Raw genomic sequence first — 22,235 nt, forward strand, 5'->3', positions numbered from 1 at the left:
GCCCAACTGAATATTGGCGGGAAATAGCTGAGGAATTAGATAACTTTCTTCTTTAGCATGCCATTCCTCTGGTTCATACATTTTCTGATACTGCTGGTACATAACACACTGGTTCATTATAGTATTCCAGCTATTCGATACCTACTTTGACGCGCTGTTTTGAATGAGCAGTGTGCGCACTTAAGTCAGAGGCTCAGTTAGTAGTAGTAATGTGAACTGGTCTAGAATTACAATTTAGGCCTATTCCAAATTATAGTACCACAATTCACTAGATAACTCAAAATTCAACCCTGAAAAGAGCCGTTTCTTAAGAAAAGCTTCTTCCTCTTCACTTTTAATAAATCTACATTCATTTTATTCCAAATTAGCAGCGAAGATGTGGTTTCTTCTCTGGCTTGGAGGAAAAATTGCTTCCACGTCAGATAGTTCTTTCCCCCGCCAGTGTGGTGAATTGACATTTTCCAACTCATCGGGTACTCCCAGGAAACAGATAAGTAAACGGGCATAGTTTTTGCCCTGGGACTATCCACTATCCGAACCCCCCACCCCTCGCCGAAAAAAAGGCGAAGATTGTTCACGGATGTCTGTGTCTTGGTCATTCCAGCTCTGTAGCTTTGGGCTGTTAGTCCTACAGCGTAGTACTGTTCATTAAAAGTGAGAAAATGTGTGGGTTTTTATTTGATCGAGTATTTCATATGAAAGCATTGCTTTTAATCGCGCCATTCCTACTGACGTCATTGTAATGACCCATGTTCATTTCAGTTGGGAAAACCACTAAAAGAGTCTTTTTGAGAATCTATAAAGGCAGGCGGAGAGTGAGTGTCTGCCATTATAATGAAAACTCCCCAACCTGATTGTGACTGATGGTAGGCAAGCTGACCTGCCATTACAATGAAAATTCCCCAACCCAGTCTTCATATGAGAAAGGACGTTGGTGACTTCCCCGTTGTGTTTCTAGGGCAACGTTAAAAGCTATGCAACTTAATACAATCTTGCTCACAACATTTACACTACCTAACCTAGAATTCTGTATAGCCTACAGTTTTGAATTCCATAGCAAAGCACGGGTACATCAGCTAGTATAGAAGATAAGGAAGTGCTATTGATGGGAGATCTAAATGCACAAGTTGGAATGGAAAGACCAGGAAAGGGAGATGTTGTAGGACCCTTTGGATATGGAAATGTAAATCCAGAAGGTTTTTTGCATGAGGAACCAAATGATTGTTGGAAACACCTGGTTTAGGAAGAAGAACTGTCAGAAATTACAAGGTATGGTTGGGGAGACAGACAAACAAAGACCATAATTGATTATATACAGTAGAATTCCGCTGTAATGAACACCAGTATAACAAAATTTTTTTTGGTCCCTTCCTTTTCCCTATTTGTGTGTGTTAAAATATTCCATTTTAACGAATTTTGTAGTTTCATTTTGACGAATTAAAATTGAGCTCCTTCCTTTACCAATTTGACCATATTTTCTCAAAGTAAAAAGTGAAATTAGTCCTGTTTAATGACAAACATTTTTCTTGTTATATTTTGTTATTCAGACGATATGATCGCCATTTTCCATATATGCACCGTACGCGATCGAGAAGGCAATCACTTTTGTGTAACTAAAATGCTTCGCCCATCATCCAATGTAAGACGTCACTCTATTAGATGAGTAGGGGCGCCCAGTTTGCAATCCACCAATGAACGCTAAGCTTTGTGTAACCAATAGGCTTCGCCATCAACCAATGTAAGACGTCACACTATTGGTTGAGTGGGATTGCGATGTTGTAATCCACCAGTGAACGCAACGGTTTCATCGCATCATGCATTGCATGTACCTTCTTCGTATTTAATTCGCATAGCAATGTGTTTCTGTTAAGGTTATAACATTAAACTTGCAAAGTTCGTGTGCATTTCATTAAATAAATTAGTTCATATCATCGTAAATGAATAAGCAGAAGAGACAGCAGTTTTCATTGAGTGAAAAACGTAAAATACTTGCAGAAGTAGAGAAAGGTGGAAAAAAAGGAGAAGTAGCGAAGAAGTATGGCATTAGCCTGTCAACACGTTCTACTTTTATAAAACAGAGAAGTAAGATAGAGGAAAACATTGATGCTGATGCCCTAGGTCCACAGCGCAAGATCAGGACAGCCGACTACAAGGAGGTGGACCAAGCTGTCTATGCGTGGTTTGTGGAAATGCAGAGTAAAAATATTACAATAAATGGCCCACTGTTATGTGAGCGTGCGCGATCTTTCGCACGTTGGCTTGGGTCACCTGAGTTTACGGGTAGTGTTGGTTGGCTTCATAGGTTCCGTGAGAGATATGGCATATCCCACAAAATTATAAATGGTGAAGCTAACGATGGCCCGAAGGAAGTTGCATTTTCATGGCGGCTGGAGACTCTAACGGATGCCTTGAAGGAATATTCGCCGGCAGACATTTATAATGCAGATGAAACTGCGTTATTTTGGGGGTAAACGTTCAAAAGAACGTATCACGGCTCTTTTGTGCACCAATATCACAGGGATGGACAAACTGAAGCCTCTCATACTTGTAGGATATAAACTTCATGGTTCTGATCCGTATCGAATTGTAATTATAATATAATTATTAAATTAATGTTGTAATGGTCCACACCTTTCAATACTATAATATGCAATATTCTAAATTACATTAATCAGGGACTAATTTCGGCCGGGGCTAGCCATCTTCAGCCTTAATGTAAAACATCTAATAACTAAACAAATTGACATTAAAAACTGGGATGAAATTATGAGTAAATTTGAAAATAATTAGGTTCTAAATTCTTGCATCTTGAGTATGCTCATCATCGAGACTCTTTCATGTATTAATATTCACTGCTAATCATTCCTAATTCAATTGTAAATGGGAACTGGTAAATGTTGATCCTGTAGTTCATCACCAAATCTGTTTGAGTGGTGTTAGCCGTATGCAAGTCATTGGATGCTGCTGTAAATAACCACCAGCTGAGAGTGAACTGCTAGATGTTGTTTCAACATCAATCAAAGTAATAAAATGAGATGCTCTTGTGATGCTTGTTAACAAGCTTTGCAACGCTGCCACGAATAGAGACATTAACATCAACATATTGAGAGCAATGCAGATCTTTAATGCTGCATGGAAATCCCTTAATGCAGACATCATCACATACTGCTTTAGAAAAGCTGGAGTGGTTTTTACAGAAGACGTCGCAGAAAGTGAAGTGTAGGATGATGTGGAAACCGAGAAGAATTGGAAGCGTTTGTGTACAATGTTGAATGTGCCATCTACGGTAAGTTATAGTCCAAAAAGAAATCACCAATGAGGAAATTGTGGAGGACATTATGAATGATAGAGATTCATGTGATGAGGAGGAAGAAGAAGAAAACCCAAAAAATGATTCTGATCGACAGAGCTTGACTCCTCAGCAGACAACGAACATGGCACGAAGCCTGCAAGATTTTCTTGTGTCACGAAGTAATGTGCCAAAATCTGTTTTAAATTCATGTGCTGTGGTTGGGGACTATTTGGAATGAGCTTTTGTGACTCGATCTGTTCAGAAGAAAATCATATACTTTTTCAGAAAATGAAGTTCTGGAACAATGTGTAGACTTGCAGGTACAATGTAAAAATAGATTTTCTGAAACCATCTGTCAAAACCGTAACTCATAATGGTATTTTGAAGTTATATAGATCTTGCAACGGATATAACAGGTCAGACGACCTCATAGTTCTGCCCCTAAAAACAACAATAACTAACGGATATAATACTGGGTGAGTTCTTAAGAACTGACTTATTTCAGTGGGTTATAACAAAATTTCAGTATAACAAATTAATTTCAAAACTCCCCATTTTTTTTCTTTTTTTTTTTTTTTTTTTGCTATTGGTTTTTTGTTGCACCAACGCAAATAGGTCATATGGCGACGATGGGATAGGAAAGGGCTAGGAGCGGGAAGGAAGCGGCCGTTTGGTGGAGATCATAAAGTTGTGATAGGAAAACAAAGTGGGAAAGACTGAAAAAAAACCCATTAAGAAGAGAGAAAAGAATTAAAGTATGGAAGTTTAAGGAGAAAAGCATACAAGAAGAATTTCAAAGGGAAATAATACCCTTGGTACCCAGGACGGAGATGGGGAATGTTAAAGAAAAATGGAAATGATTTAAGGAAGCACTGGTTGGATGTGCAGAAAATGTGTGTGGTAGAACATCAGGAAATGTGAAAGACAAAGAGACACATTGGTGGAATGCTAGGGTAAAGAGTAAAGTGAAAGAAAGAAAATGGCATGGAAAACATGGAAAAAACCTAAGACTGAAGAAAGTAGAAAATATGTGGAGGCAAAGAATTTGGCCAAGAAAGTAGTGGAGGAAAAAAAGAGGAAATGCTGTGCCTTATTCACACAGAAATTGAGAGATGATATGCAGGGCAGCAAGAAATTATTGCATGGCATCTTAAGAAACAAAAAAAGAGATCAAGTAAACACTAGATTTGCTAAGGATGAAGACGGCATAATATTAACAAAGCAAGAAGAAATAAGAAATAGATGGAGAGAGTATTTTCAGAAGTTGCTGAACATGAGAAATAATGACAGTCATTCAATGGACTATCAGGAAAGGCAATTAGTTGATGACAAAAGGGATAAAGAAATTATAATGAAAGAAATGGCAGCAAGAAAGATGAAGAATGTAAAAACTGTTGAAATAGATGAAATTGTATTGGAGATGATAAAGGCAGCTGGAGCTGTGGGCCTGCAGTGGACATATCAAGTTCTCAGGATTGTCTGGGAGAATAAGGTAGTACCTGAGGATTGGCAAAAAGGAATAATCATCCCAATTTTCAAGAAAGTCAATAAGAAAGTATTGAAGAACTACAGGGGAATTACTCTGATATCCCATGTTGCTAAGATAATGGAGAGGATACTGGAAAGTAGGATAAGGTTGAGGGTTGAAAATCAGATACAGGAAAATCAGTTTGGTTTCAGAAGTGGAAGGTCAACTATAGAGCCAGCCCATTTTCATTATGTGACAACTAATGGAAAAGCAATGGGAGTATGGAAATGATATGGTGATGATATTCATTGATATTGAAAAGACATATGACAGTGTTCCCAGGACTAAAGTTTGGGACAGTCTGGTGCAAAAAGGAATTGGACAGGGATTAATAAAAATGATCATAGCAATGTACAAGGAATGTTGTAGTTCTGTGCAAACACAAGTTGGCAGGGTAAGTTGGTTCAAATTCAATAGTGGACTGAGACAGGGAAGTGTTTTATCACCAATCCTGTTTACAATAGTAATGGATGACATCATGAGAACAGAAAAAGCAGCATATGAAGGAAGAGAAATGAAAATGTTGTTATTTGCAGATGATATTGTGATTTGGGGAGAGACGACATGAAGGTTCAAGAACGCTGGATGTGGTAAATGGGAAGATCGAGGAATGTGGATTGAAAATCAGTGTAGAAAAAAGTAAAACTCTTGTTATGACTACAGGGGAGAAGGAAGGGAAAGGTCAGATTAGACTTGCAGACAAGCCCCTGGAAGTAGTGGAGATGTTCAAATACCTGGGGAGTGAATTAATGGAGACTGCTCAACTAGATGGTGAAATTAGTAAGAGGATTCAAGTTGGAAGCTGTTTCTATCGTAGTGTAAGGAACATGTTATAGGACAAAGATTTGCCAATGGAAGCAAAGGAAACTATGTACAAGATGTATTACGTACCCATAACCACTTACGGAACAGAAACTTTGACAATGACAAAGAAGGATGAGAGTCGAAAACAGGCAGCTGAAATGAAGTTCTTGAGGAGTATGATATGGAAGACTAGAAAATCCGGGAAGAAATTGGAGTGGAAAAAATGAATGATAGAATAGAGAAGAGCCGATTAAGATGGTCTGAGCACATAAAGTGAATGAGTGATGAAAGAATACAAAAGAAAAAAGATGGAAATGCAAATGCAAGGAAGGAGAGGCCATGGAAGATCACGATTGAGATGGAAGGACACAATCCAATGCAGTATTAGAGAAAGAAACCTGGACTGGGACAAAGTGTTGGAGGAGGAGTGGTGGAAAGACCGAAGGAAGTGGAGAGGAACCATATTTGCTCCTACCTGGCTACAGCTGGATAGTGGGAATGATGATGATGATGATGATGATGAGTAACATCGTACTCAGGATCGACAGCAATGGGCGATTTCAATGTGAGAGTTGGAAATAGAACTGAAGGATATGAAAAAGAGTGATTGGTAAATGTAGGGAAGATATGGAAGCTAATGGGAATGGGAAATGTGTGTTGGACTTCTATGCTAGTATGGGTTTAGCAGTTACAAATACATTCTTCAAGCATAAGGCTACTCACCACTACACATGGGAGGCTAGGGGTACCAGATCCATAATAGACCATATCCTAACCAACTTCAAATTCAGGAAATCTGTTACGAATGTACAGGTTTTCTGGGGATTTTTCAATGATATAGACCACCGTCTGATCTGTAGTGAACTAAGTATCTCTAGGCCTAGGATAGAGAAAGTGAAATCTCTCTGCAAAAGAATAAGGGTAGAAAACCTCCAGGACAAGGAAATTAGACAGAAGTACGTGGATATGATTAGTGAGATGTTTCGAACAGTGGACAGTAAGCAGGTTCACGATATAGAAAGAGATGGAATACGTAGTAGAAACAGCAAAGGAATGCCTAGGAATAACTGCGTGTATAGATGAGAAAAAGTGAACATCTTGCTGGAATGAAGTGAGAGCAGCTTGTACATGTGAAAAGAAGGCTAATCAGAAATGGCTCCAAACAAAGGCCGATGACGACAGGGAATTGTACGTAGATGAAAGAAACAGAGCGAAACAAATAGATGCTGAATCAAAAAAGAAGTCGTGGGAAGATTTTGGTAATAACCTGGGAAGGCTAGGTCAAGCAGTAGGGAAACCTTTCTGGACAGTAATAAAAAACCTTAGGAAAGGAAGGGAAAAAGGAAATGAACAGTGTTTTGGGTAATTCTGGTGAACTCATAACAGATCCCAGGGAATCAGTGGACAGGTGGAGGGAATATTTTGAAAATCTTCTCAATGTAAAAGGAAATCTTCCCAGTGGTATCGCAAACAACCAAGCTCATGGGAAGGAGGAAAATGATGTTGGTGAAATTATGCTTGAGGAAGTAGAAAGGATGGCAAATAAACTCCATTGTCATAAAGCAACAGGAATAGATGAAATTAGACCTGAAATGGTGAAGTATAGTGGGAAGGCAGGGATGAAATGGCTTCATAGAGTAACAAGATTAGCATGGAGTGTTGGCAAGGTGCCTTCAGATTAGACAAAAGCAGTAATTGTACCTATCTACACTAGTGTCCAAAAGTTAAGCATAATCACTAAGCGAGGCCATACTGCCTGATAGGAATGTCAGACGAATTGCTTAACAAATGGACGCTGACTCATATACCATATGTCATACAACTTGTCCAAAAAAAGTGTAGAAAGGTTCTGATAGCCAAGGTACACCTCTGACAACAACTAACAAAACTTGGCAATGTCTTCCACAACAAAATATGCTGTTAACAGTGTGTATGGTTACCCATAACGGCCACACATGCTTCACAGCGACGTGCCATGCTCTCTATCAGATGGTCCAAGAGCTCTTGTGGCAGTCGATCCCATTCCTCCAAAAGGGCAATGCGAAAGTCTTGGAGGGTCCTTGGTGGAGGCTGCCGGGATGCAATTCGCCTCCCCAATGCATCCCAGGCATGTTCTATAGGATTCAGATCCGCAGACCTCGCTGGCCAGTCCATGCAATGAATGTCTCCCCCAGCCAGAAATTCATCCACCAGGGCAGCGCGGTACGGTCGGGCATTATCATCCAGTAAGAGGAGGTTTGGACCAACCACACCTCTGAAGAGTCGAACATACGGTCTCAGTACCTCATTCCTGTATCACCGAGCGTTAACAGTGTTCCTTGGACCACCCATGAAGATGTACAGGTCCGTACAGCAATTCAACATAATGCCGCCCCACACCATGACGCCACCACCACCATACAGGTCCATTTCCACTATGTTCCTGTGGTTGTATCGTCTACCAGGTTCTCTCCAGATTAATGTGCAACGGGAATCATTCTGCAAACTGAAGCGGGATTCATCTATGAAGAGCACATCCCTCCATTCATTCATGGCCCAGTTTCAATGTTGACGGCTCCACAGTAAACGGGACTGTCTCTGTGCTGGAGTGAGCGGGATGCACACCGCTGGACATCGGGCAAACAGCCCTGCTGTTCTGAGCCTCCGGTACATAGTTTGCGGGAAATGGCAACCCCTGAGATGGCTGCAAGATTCGCCGACAATTGTCTTGCATGTGCACTCCGATTTCGTCGGGCGGTGTACCGGTTATGACCTGTACATGCCATATTTTTTTACTACTAATTGTACTTCTTCGTCACGCAAGACTTTCAGAGCTAACTTGGTTTGTTTACGTTCGGAAGAGCGAGCAGGCGAACCGCCGACAGCTGTGTGTGTGACGTAGCTGCAGGGACAAGATAGACTACCCACCTGACACCACGTGTAGCCTGCATGGCCTGGTATGTTGTGGATATGAACGTCGTGCCTTCACGAACATTCGATTGAAAAAATTTAAAACTTCTCTAATAATTATTGCAGCTACTTGAGTGATACGTCATTTTGAAGAGGATAACATAAACGTCTCAAATTGTGAATCTCAAGTAAATCCGTCAAGGGATTCGCGAGATAATCAGCCTCAAAGAGATTACGTTATATGATGACGTAGGAGCCTCAAACCGAATATACGGAGAGCTCACTTTACCCAGATCAGACAGTCATAGCTGGGTGTTCAGCCTGACTCTCCACGCTGCAGTGTTCGTCGAAGTGCTGACAGAACTACCTTCGAATATTCACAGTCTTCATGCGGGACTTAAACTCTGACAGTCGTGTTGAACTTATTAATTGTGTGCGTGTGAACTCTAATATATAACAAAGTCTTTATAATGGACACTGAGTCCATCAATCAAGTTGAACTTATAATCTGTGCGTGTATTGGAACTCTGATTATGACAAATCATGTATTGGACTTAGGTGACAAGAGTCAAGTCGAACTTATATTCTGTGCGCCTGTAGAAACTTCTCGATGCAGGTTACTTTTCTTTTTGTAGAACTGAGTTTATTACCATGTTGCCTGTGTGAAATTTAGCATCTGAACAAACATAATTAACTTCAATGTGACACTACTGTCTGTGTCTGTTAGGTCATCAGCCCAGAGGCTGGTTGGATCCTCAAATAGCACCACCAAAGGCTATGCAGTTATAGGGAAACCGCAAAAACCAATGGCAGAGCCCAAATGAGGCGTACTAGGCAAGACAAGGAGTGAGGTAGTTTGCCATTGCTATCCTCAGTGACACTACTATGTTATACTATTAACTGTGACATTTTGTTAAATCTCAGTCAGCATACTTTCATTGGGATTTAGAGTGTTTATGAAAGTGTTCGAACTTTCACAAGAATGTTAATGCAAGTGATTACCATAATCATCTGCTACGACACCAAGGTTTCACTCCAAACTCAAACTATGTTCTTTATTCAATTCAAACAAAATTGTGTATTATTTCTTCAGAACAGTGTGTAAATTGTGCCAAGTGCGTGAACAATTTTCAGTTTCATTATTTCTATTCGTGAACAGTGCTTTATTTTCTTCCAATCTCGATGCTACCTGCATCTTCATCTTTAGTGAACTTATAAATTCTATCTACAAGATTAAGAGTGAATTCGACGGCATACCCCAACCATATTAAATGAAACAGTGCTGTTAAACCAAAGTGTCGGGGGACTGTGTAATTCTGGACACTCGTATAAGTTTTGTGACGAATGATTACCCTGCAACATCGTCGGAGATCGTCAGAGAACATTGGAGATCGTCCAGAACGCCGAAGGTTCGAGATTCAAACCCATATCCAACCAACCTGGGTATTCCGGCCTTATCTCAACGTAATATCGGCAACTTCCGGAACGTGTTCCAGCCCTGTTCAGCCTGGTGAACTGGGAGCACGGGTCATCAAAAGGCGATGTTGAAGACAGCGACTATCAACAGTAAGGTGATGTGCACTTTGAACTGCATTTTCTGAATAAAACTATTATTCAATCAATTTAAAAAATTTCTTGCCACCTGTACCAAGCCCTAGCTAGAAATCACCCAGAGTTGCCCTGAGAACTATTTTGTGCTAATTTTAAAATTAATTCTTAAAGTCGGGCTATTTTACTGGTACAGCGGTTAATGCCAGATATCGGTCCTGCTGTGGGGTGGTTACCCTTGGTCGCCCTGGTGCTGGTCTACGATTAACATCTCCTGTGTCGAAATCGTCTCCAAAGCCTGGAAATGACACTTTATGGCACATTCAAAGATACGGCGACTACAGTCTGCGCCTGGCCTGTTTCTAGGCGGCTGGGTATTCTGCCCTGCAAAACAGAGTCCAAATGGCGTTGTTGTGTCATTATGTTGTCACGTTCACCACGAGGCTACACTCCGCACACTATAACGGGGCAAACATGACTGAGGGAATATGGGACGCAGGCAACGGCTGTGTTTACCTTACGGTTACGCCGCTAGTCAAAGCAGGGAACACTCCTTTTCTATACAGAGCGAACATGTAAGGTTGGTAGGTGCATATGTTGTGCGATTTGCAGTCTATTTCCTATTGCCCTGTTTACTCATAACTTATGCTTAACTTTTGGACACGAGTGTATAAGCAAGGGAACAGGAAGTATTGCAACAACTATCGAGGTATCCCATTGATTAGTATACCAGGCAAAGTATTCACTGGCATCTTGAAAGGGAGGGTGCGATGAGTGGCCGAGAGGAAGTTGAATGAAAACCAATGTGGTTTCAGACCACAGACAGGATCAGATTTTTAATATGCCCCAAAACTTGAAAAATGTTACGAGCGGAATAGACAGTTGTGTTTATGTTTTGTAGATCTAGAGAAAGCATATGACAGGGTACCAAGGGAAAAGATGTTCGCCATACTGGGGGACTATAGAATTAAGGGTAGATTATTAAAATTAATCAAAGGCGTTTATGATGACAATTGGGCTGCAGTGAGTATTGATGGTAGAATGAGTTCTTGGCTCAGGGTACTTACAGGGGTTAGACAAGGCTGTAATCTTTCACCTTTGCTGTTCGTAGTTTACATGGATCAACTGCTCAAAGGTATAAAGTGGCAGGGAGGGATTCAGTTAGGTGGAAATGTAGTAAGCAGTCTGGCCTATGGTGACGACTTGGTCTTAATGGCAGGTTGTGCCGAAAGCCTGAAGTCTAATATTTTGGAACTTGAAAATAGGTGCAATGAGTATGGTATGAAAATTGGCCTTTCGAAGACTACAATGATGTCGGTAGGTAAGAAATTCAACAGAATTGAATGTCAGACTGGTGATACAAAGCTGGAACAGGTAGATAATTTCAAGTATTTAGGATGTGAGATTGAATCAAGGTGTAGTAAAGCTAATGCAGTTAGCTGGCAGTTGCGATAAAGTGTTCTGTAAGTAGGAAATCATCTCCCGGATGAAACTATCTTTACATCGGTCTGTTTTCAGATGAACTTTGCCTTATGGGAGCGAAAGCTGGGTGGCCTTAGGATATCTTATTCATAAGTTAGAAGTAACATACATGAAAGCAGCAAGAATGATTGCTGGCACAAATAGGTGGGAACAATGACAGGAGGGTACTCGGAATGAGGAGATACAGTCTAAGGAATGAACTCAATGGATGAAGCTGTAAGCATAAACCGGCTTTGGTGGTGGAGTCATGTGAGGCGAATGGAGGAGGATAGGTTACCTAGGAAAATAATGGACTCTGTTAATGAGGGTAAGAGAAGTAGAAGAAAACCGAGACGACAATGGTTGGACTCAGTTTCTAATGATTTAAAGAAAAGAGGTATAAAACCAAATGTGGCCACAGCGCTAGTTGCAAATAGTGGATTGTGGTGATGTTTAGTAAATTCACAGACGCTTGTAGACTGAACGTTGAAAAGCATAATGGTCTATAATGATAATGAATGAATGTATGTATGTATGTATGTATGTATGTATGTATGTATGTATGTATGTATGTATGTATGTATGTATGTATGTATGTATGTATGTATAATACACTGCCTGACAAAGAAATTGAAGCACCTGGAATGGAAGGAGGAAATGAAATGAAACATCACATGTTGAAAGGGTATGTGATGGTTACAAAATCAAGTAAAGTTTACAAAGAACTTTGTAGAACGAGCTCATTTATCAGTATGACATTGCACCCCCTCTGGTTTAGATGCATGCACTGATTCAGTTGGGAAGGCTGTCATGAAAAGTTGGACAACAAATGTTGTAACTGGTTTTTGATATCCTGGATACTCACACTGGGATGGAGTTGACATCCGAGCTGGTCCCACACACGTTCTGTCGGAGACAGATCTGGGGATCTGGCTAGCCAAGGGAGTACCTCAACATCATGCAGACAGTTCATAAAGAGACGTGCCGTGTGCGGACGAGCACTGTCCTGTTGAAAAATTGCACCATGATACTGTCGCATGAGAAGTTACACATGAGAACATAGGATGTCTGTGACATACCGTTGTGCAATCAGAGTTCCCTCAATAACTACCAGCTGTGACCTGAATCATACCCAATGGCTCCCCACACAGTGACGTCAGGGGTGACACCACTGAGCCTCTCCAAAACATTGAAAGAATGAGACCTCTCCCCAGGTTGCCACCATACTTGCACACGATGGTCATCCAGGATAGTGCAGAACCGCAATTCATCGTTGAACACAATGCGATGCCGTACATCAGCAGTCCAATCTTTTCGGTCATGCCACCACTCTAAACACAGCCATTTGTGTTGTGGTGTAACGGCGGTCTACACATGGGACGGTAATACCCTAGTCCAGCTGCTGCTAGTCTCTGACCAATGGTGCGAGATGAAACAAAATGTTGCAGGGAATTTATTAATTGTTCTCGGATGGCAGGTACAGATATGAAGGGGTTATGATGTGCTTGGTGCACAATACGGCGATCCTCCCTTATGATGGTCTCACGTGGTTGACCGGAACCTTGATGACGAGTATGCCTGCACTCACAGTCCAATTTCTGGCCACTGTCACATCCGAATGCCCCACAAATTGGGATATTGCACAATTCGACCAGCGAGCAAAATGAGGGCAACAATGAGGTCTCTTTCGAACTCTGTCAGGTGCTGATAACACTGTCTCACATGAGTATGCAGTATTTTCGTGTCCTTCACAGTGATCAAAATAAATTCGACACTGATGATGGACCTTTGAGTCCGAAAACCAGTTCTGTAAATAAAAAAGTAAAAAAAATAGTGTGTTGATACGACTGTTATAAGATTAAATATAATAATAAGTACTACCATCAACACTGTTAATAAGATAGCTTTGATATTTTATAATGGGAATATTACAGTATTATATTTAGTGTTTGACAGACTGAAAAGCTTTAACATTAACTGAGTAGAAACCTTAAAGTACAAGGAAAAAATGTTTCCATAATATGGTAGAGAAATGACATAATCAGAATCTTACTTGCATACTTCTCATCAATAAGATGCAATATTCGAACATATGGTGCAGGATTAATTCGTTCTCCTTTCGATGATTTTTCTTCAATTGAAATAGGTCGATAGTGCAGTTTAATAGGATGAAGTCTTCCAGGAACCTATGAATTTACAATGACATGATATTATGAGCTTATTCAGCAAAACACTTTACAGAAAAGGAGAAAATGATGGCACAACACACAATATTTTTCACAAACACCTCAGAAGAACTGTGCGACAAGAAGTCTTACTTTACAACTCAGGCAAATGTGAGGATGAATTCAAGCAAGAAACAAGGGTTATTTTGACTGGAAAAGGTGAAGAAGAAATGCAAGCACAGGTTTTGATTAAAAAATAATTTTAGAGAATAAAAAAACAAAGATAATCAAATGGAGACAATATTCTGTATTAAAAGGAAGAGTGATAATACGGTTAAATATTATATTCATGCAATTCATCTATCTATAGACAAATCACCTTCATGTTCATGTCCCTTAAATCAAAATGAACTAATGATGATTCTGTCCGGCCCCGAGGTGTAGGGAGCAAGGCGTCCGCCTGTCACCTGGCGGCCCTGGGTTCAATTCCCGGCCAGGTCAGGGGTTTTTAATTGTAAATGATTAATATCCCTGGCCTGGGGACTGGGTCTTTGTGTCGTCCTTAATGTTCCTTTCCTAACATTCAACATTCTACACTTCCGCAATTCCAATAACACGCAGGTTCATATCATATGGTGCAAGTAGTGGCAAAAGATCCAGAGGGGTCGACGCCATGAACAAATATCTTTTTTTTTTTTTAATGATTCTCTTACATACAATGGCAGGATATAGCAGAATGTTGGTTTTCTCTGCGTTTAGTCCCTAAGGTGCAAGTGGCAGCATACATGACTGGTTGGGTGCCGATCGCAAGAACTGTTCAACAGGTATTACTTCTCCAACATCCCCCCTCCATCATAAAAACAACCTCTCACTCCCATTGGTACAGTTTCAAACAGAACCCTATAGAGCATAACTACCACACCAAGTGCAGTTCATAACCTTCTTCAAACTCTTCGTACCAACAAAGCTAATGGGTCTATTTTTTTATTTTTTTTTAAATACTGCCAGCAGTGTTTGTGTCCCTCTCTCTAAATTATTTAACAGATATTTTGCCACGGGCTATTTTCCTATGACCAGGAAACAGGTAAATATTGTCCCACTACTGAAATCGTGCAACAAATTTAATGTTTCATCTTACAGACCAATTTCTATTCTCTCCACACTATCCTTTATCTTTGAAAAAATTATACATCAGTGTCTCCTCGCCCTATATCTCAACCAATCAGCATGGTTTATTACCAGGTGGCTCTTGCCTAATAAACCTGACCACTCTGCATAGTTTTGAAGCACATGCCATTGCAGCTAAATCACAACCGGATATCTAATATGTAGACATTTTGAAAACTTTCCATTTTGTAGATCACCTTTGCTGCTCCATAAACTCTCTGAATGATTTAATATATAACAATAATGTTATTTGTTTTATGTCCCACTAACTACCATACCTGCCAACTTCACAAAAACAAAAATCAGGAGATTTTGATAAGAAAGTCAAGAAAAATCAGGAGAAATCACAAGATACAATTGGTCAAAACTGCTTATTCTACATGTTTTGTGCAATACAGGAGTACTATGGCATATATTATAACACTTATCTCAAAACCTGACTGTTGCTATAAGAGACAAGGCTAAAAATTAAATCTCTATTTCCTCACACGCAGTGCGTGAGTAAGATTACCGGTCTCTGATAAGCCTTCCAAAAATAGTATGAACTCATGCTCCATATGTGTGAATCAGTCATGCACTTAGACGCCATTACTTAGCAAATGCATAAATTAATATATTGCATCGTGCTCCCACGCGATTATGCGAAACGCAATGCTATTTTTATTAAGTAATAAATTATAATTCGCCAAAATTGTCTCCAAATGGCTCCTAAACTCCCTAGAAAAGTCACTAGTCGCTATTTTTTAAATTCTGTCACTAAATTACTAAAATATTCCAAAAGTAGCGACTAGTCTCTACAATCGACTAGACTGATGTAAACGAACGCGGACATAGCACGAGAGAACAAGATTGACAATCGATCTACGCGTCGCGATGTACAGGTTTCAATAACTATTGCACATTCGCGCGCAGTTCTCGAATTAATAAACGTCAATATTTCATTTGAAAGCATCCGATGAGCTAAATACTTCCGGCCACTGGCGTACGAAGCTGAAATGTCACGATTTAAAAACAAATCTTTGAAGTTCACCAAAAAATAAGCTAAAATCGGGAAAAATAACAGAATAAGCGAGAGTCGGGAAAAACTGTCGAAAATCGGGAGTCTCCCGCCCAAATCGGGAAAGTTGGCAGGTATGAACTACTCTTTTACGGTTTTCGGAGACGACGAGATGCCAGAATTTAGTCCCGCAGGAGTTCTTTTACGTGCCAGTAAATCTACCGACACGAGGCTGACGTATTTGAGCACCTTCAAATACCACCGGACTGAGCCAAGATCGAACCTGCCAAGTTGGGGTCAGAAGGCCAGCGCCTTAACCGTCTGAGCCACTCAGCCCGGCGATTTAATATATGTGGCAGTCTTCTGACCCTTCTTGCTGTCTTCCTAGATAGTCGTTAGCAGAGAGTGGTAATATCAGGCACATCATCCTCATGGTTACCAGTCACCTCCGGTGTTGTTTTTTTCCTTATTTATGGACGATTTGCCTTCCAAACTCAATGAAACAGCAAATACCCTACACTTCATTGACAACTACAAGATATTTAGGGAGATCAAGAATCCAGCAGATGCAGCTCTGCTACAGTACTCACTCACCATCTTCTCGAATTGGTGCCGTACTTAGAAACTTATCCCCAATCCACAAAAATGCAGCCACATGACCATAACCTTATGCGAATCTCCTCTACTGACATCATTACCTACTCGACAAGCCCATCACCACAGTTATGCAACATCGTGACTTAGGTGTAATATTCAATTTATAATACCAATATAAATGGTCCGTTATTGTATATTATAAATTTTCAAGCTAACTCATTCCTGGTTGCCAGCGTTTCACCCCCGTGTGCTAGGTTGGGCTCATCAGTTGGCACCTAGTACACTCACCAAGACGCTGGCTAGTGTTAGTGCATATCATGGAGGCCACTGCGTAGGCTACTTGGAGCTGTGTGCTAGGTACCAACTGATGAGCCCAACCTAGCACATGGAGGCAAAACGCTGGCAACCAGGAATGAGTTAGCTGGAAAATTTATAATGTCCAGTAACGGACCATTTATATTGGTATTATAAATTTATTCATTCGGGACAAATATTTCAGATTCCTTATGGGAATCAACATCTATATCATCTGATGGCCAAGCAGGCATCAATTTTTGGTAATGAGACAAAGTCTCTCATAGTGTATTGGCACTGCCGGTGGCTCCAAGTAGTCTACGCAGTGGCCTCCACGGTATGTACTAGCCAGCGTCTTGATGGGTGTGCTAGGTACCAACTAATGAGCCCAACCTAGCACACGGGGGCGAAACGCTGGCAACCAGGAATGAGTTAACTGGAAAATTATAATGTCCAATAACGGACCATTTATATTGATATTAGTTAGTGGGATGTAAAGCAAATAACATTATTAAATTTCAGCTGTTGATACATTCTTGTTTTCTCAATATCGCTGTGAATGACAGACAGAACAGGGATTTTATATATATATTTAGGATGGGGGGAGTGGTTCATTTAGGTCGACTAGGTACTGCGTAATTCTTAACTCTGGAAGGTTTCCTTCTTTGCGCAGTACTCCCACATCCTCGTGCTATGAATGTCTTTTTATCCCCAAGTCCATTTCACCCCTACCCTTTAGCGCGTTTTGGCTGTTAGTGGCTGAAATTCTGATCAGAATTCTGTACTTATATCTGCTGTAGATCTCATTGGAGTAAATTTCTAGTTCTAGATGTTTTCCAACTAGTCTAATCCACTAAGGTCTAGGAAACATTTTATATGTACACAGAGCTTTCCTCTTTTTACAAAGCCTTCCATATTTCTGTTCAGAATTGTGATAAATAAAATAATAAAAATACATTTGACGCTAGTCGCTTTCCATCTAGAGACAGTGCTGAAGACTCTCAAGATGAGTCTCTGGTTGTCCATCCTGACTACGTGACCAAAGAGGATACATCTCCTCCTTCTCATAGCTGTTTGCTCTCTAGCTGTTGGTATAGTTGCTTGCTGTGGGTAATTCTGTATACCTACCTCTTTGATGCGACCCATATCGCCAGCTTAGGACCAAAATAGCATATCTACAAAAATAGCCAAACTGATGTATTTCATGGGTTTTCTTATTTAGAATGAAACACATTTACTCCCAAAACAGCATAATTAATTTTAATATTGTTCTAAATAAGCCTCTAGCATAACTAACTTTCGCAAAATATTGTTAACACCTAAAAATCATAGGTTAAGATACGTCGCTTTGCTGCGAAGGGATATGAGAAAATTTGAGAACAGTATTAGCGTAAGGCTACTTTGGTTCTAAATTAATTATTGGCTCACACTAAATGCTTGTTATGCTTACTGTGTTTGTCCTTACTACAATAATGCAGTAGTAGTAGCTTAAGTCTCTTTCTGTTGTTGGTGTGTTCGCTCATTACTGCATGAAGTTTAAATAATGATGATGTATATAAGCTGTGCTGAGAAGATTACGGCTGCAGTGAATCTGCCAGGTAAGAAAATGCCCTGTTCTTTGAAGCTAGGTCACTACATACTGGGTTGTTTTAATCGAGATGAAGGAAGGTCAAGTCAGCGAGCTTGGATCTTTATGAATGCTACCACTAACTAAATTATAAAACGTATGCTATTCCAAGAGGCTATGACTATGTTAAAAATAATGTTGGTATCATTTTTCCAGAGCTGCTTTCTATAGCAGAGGAGGAGAGACTCAAAGTGATACAGAATCAAAACTTAATTCCAAGCAAGAGAAAACTTTGGCAGAACTAAACAATGATTTTGGAAGAAAAAGATCTACCTTCTGAAGATGTGCAAGAAAATGTCTGTTTTGAATAGGTCTACAACAAGTGCTGCAAAATACAGTACGTCCCAGATCAATTACAAGAATGCCGTAAAAGGAGGAAAATCACCAATGAAGAAGGGATTAGTATTGAATTGGATGAGAAAAGTGAAGATACAATGTCAGAAATTTCAGAAGACGTATTTGTGCCATCATCCTATTAACAGTATTACAACAGACGACAAAATGTATGGCATGGAAGACCACACAAAAAAGAGGAAAAGAAAAATCAGTATTGATGTTTCATTGGCCGGTAGGAGTTTCGATATAATTAGTATTCATGGAAAAGTATGCAAATTAAAGAACAGACTGTGACTCCTGAAACTCATGACAACACTACTATAAGAAATCGCTCAACCGAGTTGGTGAAGAACAAACGAAAAATGAACAGGTAAAGTGGACAGCCCTATAAAAGTGATGGTAACATTCTGAAACCAAGTAGATTCTTAAAACTAAAAGACTGCTCGAGTTGCCCTAGAAAGTGCACAAGAAAATTTGATGAAGAAAGTAGACAAAAAATATTCTCATCATTTTGGAAGTTACTGGAAGTGCATAAGCAATGTATGTACATCATGTCGCTACTTGATGTTAAACCAAAATGTACTCAAAGGACTATGGTGTTTGGAAAATCGAGAAAGCAAAATACACTCTTTTATCACTTGATTAAGAATAACATCTGGGTACAAGTTTCCAAGCATTTTTCAGAGCAACTTTAAAAATAAGTGGAATGTTTGTGAGAACTGCACTGAGTTAAAGAAATATTGTCTGCTTGGCTCACGAAGAAAATGATAAACGTAAACCACCAAACGTGAGACCAGAGGATGAAAAACAATTGATTCGTAAACATATAATAAATACATCCACTTGGTGTAGAGCTGTTTCAATGCAGCTTTGAAAGTCTGGTTCACACAAAACAAGAGGTCAGCCCTCCTGGAATTATTGCCAATCACTTTCAATTCCTTTACAACGTCTGTAGTATGCCCGTGATAAGTGTCGAGTACAAGCAGGCTCTTCTACAATAAAGCTCCCGCGTGACGTTGTGAAGCACATTTCACCCAATCCTCAATTAGCTCACTGACCATTCAGCCAGATTCTTGGGTTCGAACGAAAATACCAGATGGCAAATTTCCTTTTAGTTTTTCTTTTCTTTTCTTTTCAGAAGCACATATGGAGGAAGTATGGTTCTGTCATCTAACATGCATAAAATTACCATAAAGTGTTTCTTTTCGTTTCCACCTGTCCTGATAACAACGCTTTTAGAGCCCTTAATGTGAACCGTATTGTCTAGTGGCATTTTGAAATAAGCTGGCATCTGATCAGCATTCCCAATTTGAATGGTTAGCGAGCTGACCTTTGGCCACAGGGTTCCCAGGTTCGATTCCCGGCAGGGTCGGGAATTTTAACCATAATTGGTTAATTCCGCTGGCATTGGGGCTGGGTGTATGTGTCGTCTTCATCATCATTTCATCCTCATCACGACACGCGGGTCGCCTACGGGCGTCAAATCAAAAGACCTGCATCTGGCGAGCCGAACTTGTCCTTGGGCACTCCCGGCACCAAAAGCCATACACCATTTCATTTGATTTCCCAATTTGAGAAAGCAAATAGGAATTTTGCTTCCGCAAACAAATAACGAGGTGATGAAATTTATCTTCCCGAATGCGCGTAAATCGGGCAACAATTCTCTCTCCACTCTCAGTATACGCTACTTCCACGCTTGGCGTCAGTCTCACGCACGTTCTCAGAGTATCAACATGAATTACACAAAGCATTTGTGATCTTTTACTGCGAGTGCAAAACTGAAAGTATAGATGTTGATTCCTATAGGGAATCTGAAATATATTTGGTAAAGAGACAAAGTCTCTCATAGTGTATTGGCACTGCCGGTGGCTCCAAGTGGCCTACGCAGTAGCCTCCACGGTATGCACTAGCCAGCATCTTGGTAGGTGTGCTAGGTACCAACTGATAAGCCCAACCTAGCACATGAGGGCGAAACGCTGGCAACCAGGAATGAGTTAGCTGGAAAATTTATAATGCTCAATAATGGTATTATAAACTGAAAGTAGTTCGGGAAGCCGAAATTATTGGAAATTGTGCCGCCAGTAGGAAATACGATATTGACTAGTCATGTATTCGTGATTGGAGAAAGAAGAAAAATGTGCTATTAACATGTAGTGCTGATCATAGAGATTTTGGTGGACTGAGTGTACTGTTTCCAGAAATTGAAAAAAAAAAACCTTTATAAATATGTGACAGAAAAGCGGGAATTGGGCTATGGTGTGTCAGCTAAAGGCATTAGAGATTGCAAAGGAACTTTCATCAGAAGAGTTTAAGGCAAGCCAAGAATGGGTTTGTAATTTTTATAAAAAGAAATGGGTTGAAGGTACGAAGGTGTACCTCAATTTCACAGCATTTTCCTGGTGTCTACGATGAGAAGTTATTGTCGTTTCAGCGTCACATAATTTGGTTGCGGAAGGAAAATGCATATTTGTTTTCCCAAATTGGCAATGCAGATCAGACAACAGTCTACATTGCAATGCCAGTGGACAGGACTGTGAATGTTAAGGGTGCAAAAAGTGTTACCATTAGAACAGGTGGTAATGAAAAACAACGGTGTAACGTAAAGTTGTGTATTCTCGCCGACGGAACCAAATTGCCGCCGTACATTGTTCTCAAGTGAAAGACGCTTCCTAAAAGTCTACCCACTGGTGTTATCGTCAGATCTCAGAACTCCAGCTGGATGGACAGTTCACTTGTGAAGGACTGGGTAAAGTCTGTCTGGCAACGTCGCCCTGGTATATTATTGGGACAAAAGAGCTTGCTTGTTCCCGACAGTTACCGCTGCCACACAACAGACACTGTGAAGAACCATATCAAGAATGGGAAAACCGACCTAGCAGTCATTTCTGACGGGATGACATCTATGCTACAGCCGCTGGATATCTGCGTGAAACGTCCATTTAAAGCAGCCTTGAAACAGCTCTATACAGAATGGATGGCAGCTGATAATCACACACTGACGCCAACTGGTCGCATTCAGTGCCCAGAAGTTCAGCTGCTGTGTTCGTGGATTTTGACAGCATGGAACAGTATCCCTGGAGACCTCATACGGAAGAGCTTCAGGAAATGTAGCATTTCTAATGCTATGATGGAAGCGATGACAACATTTTGTGGGAAGGTGATGGTGATGAGAGTTCCGAAGTTGGTACTGATGATGATGATGATGATGATGATGATGATGATGATGATGAATGAACTTGTTGGATATCGCTCTGGAAACGTTTGTTTATTTTTATTTGTATTTTCTAAGCATTTGATGTGTGTTAGTAAAGATTGTAAATAATTTTGACTTCACTTTTTTTTTAATTTTGTTTTTTCAAAATAAGGGTGCGGGTCTTATTTGGTGGTGGGTGGTATTCGAGAATATACGGTAGTCTTGGAGACGAAAACAATACATTTGCGTCATCATTGTTAATTTCATGATGCAATGTTAATTTGATACCCATTACACTTACATTTTTACCAGATAATATCAAAATGATACTTTGTGG

At 40.3% G+C, this 22,235-nt stretch overlaps 1 protein-coding gene across 2 annotated transcripts in view; it reads right to left on the minus strand.

Moving 5' to 3' along the window:
* The window catches only part of LOC136857904 (probable ATP-dependent RNA helicase DHX34), a 330,161-nt gene that overhangs the window by 212,422 nt on the left and 95,504 nt on the right, over positions 1 to 22,235 (minus strand). For both annotated transcript variants that reach the window (XM_067136960.2, XM_067136959.2), the window contains one exon: positions 13,576 to 13,708. In XM_067136960.2, coding sequence (XP_066993061.2) covers positions 13,576 to 13,708 — 133 coding nt within the window. The remainder of the gene's footprint in view (positions 1 to 13,575; positions 13,709 to 22,235) is intronic.

The sequence above is a fragment of the Anabrus simplex genome, chromosome 1 (assembly GCF_040414725.1).
Source record: "Anabrus simplex isolate iqAnaSimp1 chromosome 1, ASM4041472v1, whole genome shotgun sequence".
NCBI classification, from domain to species: Eukaryota; Metazoa; Arthropoda; class Insecta; order Orthoptera; family Tettigoniidae; genus Anabrus; species Anabrus simplex.